Raw genomic sequence first — 10237 nt, forward strand, 5'->3', positions numbered from 1 at the left:
ATCATATTATGTAGTAGAGAAAACAAAACATAAATTTTAAATATTTTCAATTGTAACTTGAAAAAAATACTGTTAAAGGACTATTTACTAATTTGTTTTTCATGCATATGTGCTTAGTGTATATCAACTCACTTAATCCAATAGTATACTTTTAGCCACAAACTTGTTAAAAAAAAAAAACATACACAGTATACCCAACATTAGGATAAAATATTTAAATCATGTCTAATTTGCTTTAGACTTACAGATCCTCATTATCAGTGAGAAGTCCTGGATTTGTTTGCATGAGGAGCTTTCCATTCATGAATCACAACTTTCTGTACCTATCAGATATAGGTATCACTTTTTGTATATGGAGCTCACAAAATTAGAATAAGGTGTGCAATGCTCAAAGAGCTTTTTCTAATGTGGATGAGTTTAAACTCATGGAAATTTATATTGTGGTTCTCAGTTGTAATGGCTGTTGTAAAGTCCCTCTGTGTAAGAGCATCCATGTAGTTCTTTTGTACTCTGAAGATAGATGGTGTTATATTCTCTCAATGGGTAGTAACTGTATATCAGGCTGTGCTACTAAGAATATATTGATGAGTGAGGCACACTGTAATCCTTTTGTGCACAAGCATTACAGTATGAGAGAGAGCCAGTGAAGCAATTAAACTAAAGCATGAAAAATAAGAGAATAAGTCTTGCTACATAATCAAAACCTCCAACCTAGTTATTAAACAGAAGGGTTTCATTGAAGAAATGCCATCTAATCTAAGTTTTAAAGGCTAAGTAATAGTTAACTAGGTAAAGAAATCAGAGGATGAGTGGGTAAAGAGAGTGTCCGGAATGAACAGAGAAGAAACAGATTTGCAAGATAACTAAAAGCTGGAAAGTTTATTGGATTTGAAGAGAAAGGAATGAGTCCAGTGAAGTTTAGAGAAAGATTAGTTTGTAGTTTCCGGTTTCAACAATTAAGTAGATTGTGGCCCCTTCCACATAGAGAGTATGACCGTGCATAAAAGAGCAAGGGTATAAGCCAGCCTAAGAACATCTCTCTTAACCCCGTAATCATGGAATTACTTAGTTCTACTTTGTGGTGCTTACTAAGTACAGACTTGTTTGTTTTGTTTTGTTTTTTGGTGGTTTTTTGTTTTGTTCTGTTTTTTGAGTTTTGGCTTTGGCTGGTCCTGTCTTTATAAATGGAGCATATGAGCTACCCATAGTCAACTCTGTGAGTACTATTTCATGAACATCAGTGTTGTAGGAACAAAGATAGACTTGACTATTATTAAATATAAAAGTAAGTTAATATTTTCTATTGCCTCTCCAATGTTTTTCCTTTAAATTACATCAGTAATATTCATTACCTTCTTTTATAGTTTTTATGTAGGTTAAAGTTGTATCATTATAGATCAGCACAATTGCAGAGCCTTTCTGGCTTTGTATCTTGTTCAACCTTTGTCGCTTTGCTGAAGCCATAGAAAATGGAGGGTGGAAGTGGTATGCATTTCAGATTGCAGAAATGTTTTCTATAATTATGGATTACTGTATGTAATCCACTAACACTTTAAGGGTCAGTCGTTTATATGGTATCAGGCTATTTGCAGTAGGCAGTGTTTTTCTCTTATGATTTTATCCATTAACTCTGGTAGCTGAGAAATCTAGACAACACAAATCCTGAGGTAGGATTAGTGTAGTGATATGAGTTTCCATATGCAGATATGCAGCTTCCTTCCTCCTGAGATAGCAGTGTTAATTCTTGGGTATTACCTCTTTCTTTTCCCCCCATTATTTTCTTGTAGGAAATTGTCACCTGCTTTCCACCAAGCACTACTCTCTTTTTGTCGAATGTCAGCAGATAGTCGGTTAGGATCAGAGGTAAGTTTGTATTATAGATTTCATAAAACATCTCTACTTTTTTGGGAGGGTTGTTTATTTGTTTTCTTGCTTATAAGGTTTTATATTAAAATGTTTATGCTATGATTCCATTGTTGTTGAAAATCTGTTATTTTAAAGTAATTTTTAAAAAAAATAGTACCTAAAATTACTAAATTCCTTACTAAAAGAGATAATTAAGGAAGGCAGCTGATGATTGGTTCACTTGCAGTCTAGAAAACTTTATTATAAAACTAGATCAGCTTTCTTGGGCTACTCATGATGCATTTCATGATGTGTTTCACCGTGCAAGCTGTTGGCATGGTTGTAGTCTTTGGGGGATGTTTTTAAAAGAAAAAGCAAATGAATAAGCAACCATTGAGGAGGCCCTATCTGGACTATCTCTGCTTCCCAGAACTGAAACATAGTATTCCCAGGTTTCACTGCTATTATTTTTTTTAATAATATTTTATTGTATCTTTTAAGTAAATATTTCTTTTTCCTGGCATGTAGAATTGTATATGTTTATGCACATTGTGACATTTAGATACATCAGAGTACAAGGATCCATTGGCATAGGATGACTGACATCTGTCATTTCACATATTTTTTTGTGTGTTGGACACATTCAAAAATTATAAATTATCTCTAAAAGCTAATTTGTAATAGTCAGTTTGTTGGTGATTGCCATAGTTACTTTACTGTACTACATCCTACCTACTAGGATAGACAACTTTTTGTGTTGTCCTTAGCAGCTAGGGGTACAGATTAGTAGAAGGCACTTGCTCCCAGCTTATCCGTTCCTAGCATATTTACTCCATGACTGACCTTCAGATATGATGTTTTCTGGGGCAGTCATGTTATTATCAGTATGAATTATAATTCTCAAATGTATTTTTACATCAAGGTGACAAGATCCAAAATAAACCTCTGTACACTGAAGTCACCCACAGTCTTTTAACTGTTTGGTTTTATAGGTGTCTAGGATTGCAGACAGTGAAAAAAGTGTTATGTTAATGCTGGGACGCTGCCTGCCACACATTGTTCCTAACGTGCTGTTGGCAAAAAGAGAGGTAAGACACATAGAAGTATTTTGATCCCAGTAGTCCCATCATGTGGTCCATTTTTTTGTCACTTTGAAGTTTAGTATTATATTTTTACTTTGTTAAGTCTGTTACTTGCAATCATATTCTTACTTTTGTGCATGCATCTCTGCTCCTAGAAAATGGTTTTACACCTCTGTCAGGTGAGTTCAGTAAACCTGCATGGTATTCATGGTTTCCAACTTTGCTTAAAGCATTATTCTTAGCTTCTGCAGTGCTATTACTGTAGGTCCATTTATGTGTCATGAATGTAGCCATTTTCTCTTTACCAAATACTATTTGATTTTTTTTCTGTTCTTTTGATGTCTTTGATATGTCTACAAAAGTTGACACTCACTGAAAATTAACAAAGACTAATAACTAGTAATATAACTTTTCTCTAAATGCATTTGTAACTGCCTGTTATAAATGTTAGCTTTATTATATATGTTTGACAATAAATTATCTTATAGTGATAGGATAGTGGTGATAGTAATTATGATAACATTTTAAGGTTCCTTTTAAAGGTTTTTTTGTATTTATATTCTTGACAGATGCTTTAAATATCCTGGATAAAACTGCAAGTACATTTTAATATGCATAATCTAGACCATGAACCCAGAACATATTAGGAAGTATTAGGATTTATAACTATCTTTATAGTTATAAATTATTATTACATAATTACATATATTTATCCAATAAAGATTAAAATGTTTTTGTCATCCTGTTAATGTTTACCACTGATTTTACACTTAATCATGGGACCTACAGTATGATAGGTACATAATGCATTGGCAAAACCTATTTAAAGCTGACCTTAGTTATCTGTTTAAACAAAAGAAATTTGTACTGATCCTCAAGAAAGGATATTTAGGGCTTTGAAAGTTTGTATTCCTATAAGTATTTAAATTTTTAAAGAAATTGAAACTATTTTTGCTCTGGGCTTTTTTTGTTTGCTTGTTTGTTTTGTTTTTGTTTTTGTTCTTTTTATCGGGGCTTTATTTTTATCTAGTTTAAAATGATTATAAGATAATACTATGTATGGAAGTTTTCTAGATCTTGAAGGATCAGTGTCCAATTTCACATTGTTTTGCAGTTCTGCCTGGCAGGGTGGTGTTTGAGCTTTTCCCTTCTCGGCTTATCATCTGTGTTATGAATTTCTATTTGCATCCCACTTGTCCTTCCTCAATAGTCATTAAATGTTATCAAACCTGATTCTTATAAGATCAGTTTTGCCTATTTTATTTCCCATATTAATTATAAAACACTTCTATAACTAAAATCTGATTGTACTGCATGAAATATTTATAGATATGCATCATCAATAATCAGATACTGTGTGCATGTGTGTGTGTGTGTGTGTGTGTGTGTGTGTGTGTGTGTGTACATGTATATTTGTTTGGTTAATTTTAAATTTTTTTATGTTTGAAAACTATTGAGTGTTCTTGTAGGTTCATGAAGACCTGATCCTTTTCTCTATATAATTATTTTTATCTTACTCCATTCATTTGAATTGTAGCTTCTCAAAATTAAGTTAATAAATAGTGAAGTATGTATCAGCTTGGCTTAAAACAAATCCCTTTGTTTAGAAGGACAAAATCTTAGAGCATGTGCTTAGCACCCATGAGGCTCTAGGTTCAATCCCTAATACCACCAGAGGAAAAAGAGAGGCAAAACTTGTTTTATTATATCTCTAACATTGAATTCATTTTTATATTTCACATGTTTAAGTCTATATTTTTAAGGAGCTCTTATGATTAGAAGATTGGTATTTGGAGCTTATTTTCCAAATTATTTCAGCATAAGCAGAGTTAAGTTTAGCCAACTATTGATCATAATAATATTCTGATTATATTACATTACATTAGAAACATGGTATAAGACTTTGGTAAGCAATATATTAATGTCAATTAACTTTTTTAAAATAACAAAAGTTAAATAACATAAACTCTTTTCCCCCTTTCCCATTATAATTTTACTAGCTTCTAATATTTTTTCCAAGTTCTTTGATCATTTTTAAGTAGACCGTCTTCATATGTTTTAGTATTAGCCATATAGGTCTTCATTCTGGGTATGAAATCCTTGTCAGATATGACTTGCTATCATTTTATAGTCTACCTTTTATATGAAGATTATCGAGCTGACATATGTTCAAGAGAAAAAGTTTTGCCTGTTGAAGGTCTTTGCCACTGCTGTTGACAATCAGGTGGCTATAGATTGTTTAGGTCTAGAATCTTGTGTGTGTGTGTGTGTGTGTGTGTGTGTGTGTGTGTGTGTGCGCGCGCGCATGTGTGTGTGTGTGTGTGTGCGCACGCACGCACACTACCTATCTTTAAGCCACTCCCACAGTGTTTTGATTACTCTAGTTTTTAGTAAGTTTAAATAATTAGTACATGTGAGTCTTCCAATTTTACCAGTTTCAATATCTCTTGGATATTTGAGGGCCCTTGAATTCAAATAGTTTAATGCTTAGCTTCCTTTTCTGTAAAAACAGGTCATGAAGATTTTGAAAGAAATTACACTGAATCTGGAACTCACTCTGTAGACCAAGCTGACCTCAAACTCAGATCCACCTGCCTTTGCCTCCCAAGTAGCAGGATTAAAGGCGTGTGCCACCACTGCTCAGCTTGTGTCATGACTTTCATTTCTTTATCAGTACTTTAACTTCTTTGATTACATTTCTCCTTAGTATTTACTCTTTTGGTTAGTGTTACAAATGGAAATGTTTTATTATATTTCTTTTTAGATCATTCATTGCTAATATATAGAAATTTGACAGACATTTATGTTCATTTATAATATCTTGTAAATATGTGAATTTGCTTTCATTAATAGTTTTTTTGTGAGTTCTGTGGTGTCTTCTCTATGTAGAACCACAGGATCTACAGAGATAATTTTGGAAACTTGAGTACCCTTCACTTATTCCTGTGTTTTCAATACTCTCTGTAGGATTAGGAATAAATTTTGAACAGCAGTCTTTTTAGGAAGCAGATACACCTTTGTGACTCGTCTTGTGTGGGCACAAGCTTTTTTGCCTCTAAATATTATGTTAGTGTGGAATTTTACTTTAATGACCATTACCATATTGAGGGAATTTTCTTCTGAGTTTTTTTTCTTTTTTTTCCAATTAGGAAAAAAGCATTAAATTTGGTCATGTGCTTTTTTTCATATATATAAATGTGGTATTGATATTTTTCTCTTTGTTCTATATTTGTTATATATTGGTTGTATATCTGTTTTTGACTTGCTGGAGTATAGCTCTTTGTGGTTTATAATCTTTTTAATGTACTATTGGTTGGACATTAGTATTTTATTGAACATTTTTATGATTGTATTAATAAGAGATACTGCTCTGTCGTTCTCTAGTGTTCTACTGTTGTTTTCTACTTTGGGTAGCTGGCTGTGTATATCTTCATAGAATGTGCTGGGAACTACTTACTGCTCTTCTCTCCCTCAGCCCACATATTAATTAGTTTAAGTAGGATTGAAGCTAAAAAGTCTCTGATGCTGCCTTCTTAGTTTGGAAAGTTTTGGTTTCTTTTTGAAACTCCTTACTGCATCTTGACCCTCCACAACATTTAAACATTCATTCTGGTTTAGATCCTTTTTAGATGCCTATCCCCTTCTTACGTAGTACAAATGCACAAGATTTTTTCAAAATTTAAAAGTGAGGCTAGAGAAATAGCTAAACTACTTAAGAGTACTTGCTGCTCTTTCCCACACTCTTGAGTTCAGTTCCCAGCACCCACATAAGGTAGTTCACAGCCATCTGAAACTCCATCTCCAGGGAATCCACCTCCAGGCTTCTGGGTATACATATATACAAACACACACATACACACACACACACATGCACACACACACACACATACACACACACACACACACACTCCTGACATGCTCATTTAAATATACAAAAGTTTAAAAATTTTTTTGATCTTTAAAAAAATTATTGTTTTATTGATTTTTGTTTATTTGAAGTATGAATACAGGATTTGAAAGATGGCTCAGTGAGGATGCTGGAGAGATGTCTCAGCAGTTAAGAGCACTCTTCCATTGGTCCTGAGTTTAAGTCCCAGCAACCACATGGTGGCTCACAACCATCTGTAATGGAATCCAATGCCCTCTTCTGGTGTGTCTGAAGACAACTACATTGTACTTATATATATAATAAAATAAAATCTTTAAAAAAGAAAAAGGAAAGATAGCTCAGTAAAGTGGTTTCCCTTATAAGCCTGGCAACCTGATATATGGTGCCTAGCACCAATTTAAAAACCAGACTTAGATCTGGTAATCCTGGCTCATGTCTTTAATCCCATCACTCAAGAGGCAGAAGCAGGCAGATCTCTGCATTCAAGGTCAGTCTGGTCTACAGACTGAGTTCTAGGACAGCTAAGGCTACACAGAGAAACCTTCTCTGTGGGTGGGGAGGTGGTTGGGCAGATGCTGTAGTACATGTGACTATAATCTCATTCCTATGGAGAGATAAGAAGTAGAGACAGGAAAACTTACCAGAAACTTAGGGCTTCCTGCAACAGTGAGTGAGACCCTGGTTCATGGGTGATGACTAATACCAGAAGTTGACCTCTGGCTTCCACACTTGTGCTATGGCAAGTTACAGTCATACATACTCACATGCACAAAGACAGACAGACAGACAGATGCAGAGATTAAGTGCTAAGTAGATGACTTGTTTGACAGGAAAGCAGGAGGGTCAGAGTGTGGATCCCAAGCCTTGGAAGGCAGAGGCATGCGACACAACAGCCTCTCTGAAGCAAACTGTGAGTTTGATCAAGAGACTCTACCCCAGAAATTGAGGAAGATACCATGTATCAATTTTGGGACACACACATACCACATATGCATACACATGAAATGAAAAGGGGTAGTTGAAAAACCATGTGTAACTTTTCTTAATAGAGAGGAAATAACCTTTTAGATTTCGTGTTATTATAGTTATAATTACCATAAATATTTTCTTAACACAGGTGGTTATGATTTTACTTTTGTGTAAAAAAAAAATCAAATCCTTAAATGTCTGGAAATGACATTTTTTACATTACTCTGTTACCTTTGAAATATTTAAATTTTACAAAGACATTTTTCTACAGTATCACCTTATTTGCTTAGAGAAATTTAGTGGTCAGTCAGAATTGCAATAAAAGTTTTAAAAAGCTAGAGTTCTTTCATTAGAGGGATGATGGAAAAAGAATACTGATCCAGTTTGTGAGTGAATGTGTAAGGAGTAAAATGATGGACAGTAATCTCTGAGGTGTGGATGTGTTAGTGCTTCAGAGACTTGGACGTGAATTCACAGTAAATGTGAAAAGAGCACAAGGGGCATGTGTTTATAGAATTCAGTATTTTAAGAGTAGTGTAAGTTGAAGGTGGAAATAAATAACTAACAGAGTTGGGGTTAATTGAGGCCAACCCTGCTTAGCAGGTAAAATTGTAGTGGTGATCTATGCCATTTCTGTCAACAGACCTCTCAGTATTTTTATCATTTTTATCAGCACCATGTCCAAGGAAGAGGCTATCTGGTATACCTTCTCTGCTGAACTGTACATGTCATAGCCATTAATGTATCAAAATGTACCCAGTTACCATTGTGCAGAGCATCAACTAAAATTTATTGCAAATTTCACTAACAAAAAAATTAAGTAGACAGGAAATATTAACAGTTATCATTTTAGCAAACAAAAAATGGGTTTGTTTGTTGGTTTTACCAAATCCCAGAATCATGTTTCAATTTGGATTGTTTGGTAATGGCTACTATGTGGAGAAGCTTTTTGAGGCCACCTTTACTCTCATGAGTTCAGTGTATCCATAGTGGATACATTGAAAATGTATGTATAAAATAGAAACCTTAGATAGGAACCTACCCTTATCTACCAAGATGTGTTCTCAGGGCTGTTTTTGATGGAGAAGACCTACATCTTAAGAGAGACTTTCTGGTTGGCAAGAGGTTGGCATTTCAAAGTGTATCTTTCAATATGGAATTTTCTGTGAAGACATAAAGTACTTGGGGGTGGGGAGTAAAGTATAAGCAGTAAGTATTTGTGAGAAAGATGTATTTGGAAAATAGATGTCCCTGAATGAAGCTAGATTAGGAAAACCACTGTATGATCGACCCTTCAAAGAGAAGATGAGCTGCCTTTTATCATCTCTACACTAATTCAAATTCTTACCTGCTTCACTTGAAGAAACTGAAAGAAATGTTTTCTTAGTATAGAAACAGTGGTTGGCTTATCCTTAGCTATTACAGTTAAAAGATCTTCTATAATAAATGCGGAACTTCCCCTGTGGTTAATAATACTAAGCCTCATGATAAATGAAGCAGGAAAGAAGTGTTGTAAAGCATAAACGAGAAATAGCATGATGTTTCATGCTACATTTTTAAAGTTTTTTTTTAAGACGAAAGATTATACTCCTTGTTTTAAATTCTATTTCTGTCTTTACAAGTGTCTCGAGTAGCTTTCCTTCATTTCATAATTTTAAAGTTACAGATTAAGAAAAGAATATGAAAAGTAATATAGGAAACATGTAGAAACAGAAAGGAAGAAAGATAAAGGGTTCAAAAAAACTGCTATGGAGCAAAATTTCAGACCTGACAGGACGTACAGGTCAAACCTGGGAGTCTGTTTTGGTTTCAGAAGTCATTTCTTCTTAGTGTTTCTGGGAGAATTTCTAACATACGGTTCTACTCTTAGTACGGTGCTCTGATGTTGAAACTTGGAACTTCTCTCATTGGTTGCATTGACTCAGCAGCCTGAATAGAATCAGCTAAGATTGAAATATTTCTTCATGTTAATGGTCTTCTACCCTTGTGCCTCTGAACTTCCAAGTCAGATTAAATTTTTTTTTATCAAGAGTTCTCCAATAAAATAACAAATCCATCAAGCATCATTTAACATACAGTGAAGTCATACAAGACTCATATATTCTGTCTTCCATTCTCAGTGCAGAGCATCTTTATTAATTATTATTTGTCACTTTTCAGTTGGTGTTTTGTCTTAAGTACCACATAGGCTTCTAAATAGGATGATTGAAATAGCAGCATAAATACTTTAGAATTTTTATTCCTTATATTTTGTTTATTGTTTCTCCTATCTAGATTTTATAACTTCAATTTTAAATTTTATATTAGCTAATTAAAATTTTATGTGAAATATTAAAAACCTTGAAAAATGCTGGGCAGTGGTTTGCGCACGCCTTTAATCCCAGCACTTGGGAGGCAGAGAGATGGATTTCTGAATTCAAGGCCAGCCTGGTCTACAGAGTGAGTTCCAGGA

The 10237-nt window shown here is 34.1% G+C and overlaps 1 protein-coding gene across 7 annotated transcripts in view; it reads left to right on the forward strand.

Moving 5' to 3' along the window:
- The window catches only part of Relch (RAB11 binding and LisH domain, coiled-coil and HEAT repeat containing), a 99863-nt gene that overhangs the window by 34453 nt on the left and 55173 nt on the right, over positions 1-10237 (forward strand). For all 7 annotated transcript variants that reach the window (XR_004121232.1, XR_004121234.1, XM_031379713.1 and 4 more), the window contains 2 exons: positions 1788-1863; positions 2838-2933. Coding sequence is in view for 5 of the 7 variants with exons in the window: in XM_031379713.1 (XP_031235573.1) it covers positions 1788-1863; positions 2838-2933 (172 nt within the window). In the remaining 2 variants the exon portion in view is untranslated. The remainder of the gene's footprint in view (positions 1-1787; positions 1864-2837; positions 2934-10237) is intronic.

Source organism: Mastomys coucha, unplaced genomic scaffold (assembly GCF_008632895.1).
Source record: "Mastomys coucha isolate ucsf_1 unplaced genomic scaffold, UCSF_Mcou_1 pScaffold1, whole genome shotgun sequence".
Lineage (NCBI taxonomy): Eukaryota > Metazoa > Chordata > Mammalia > Rodentia > Muridae > Mastomys > Mastomys coucha.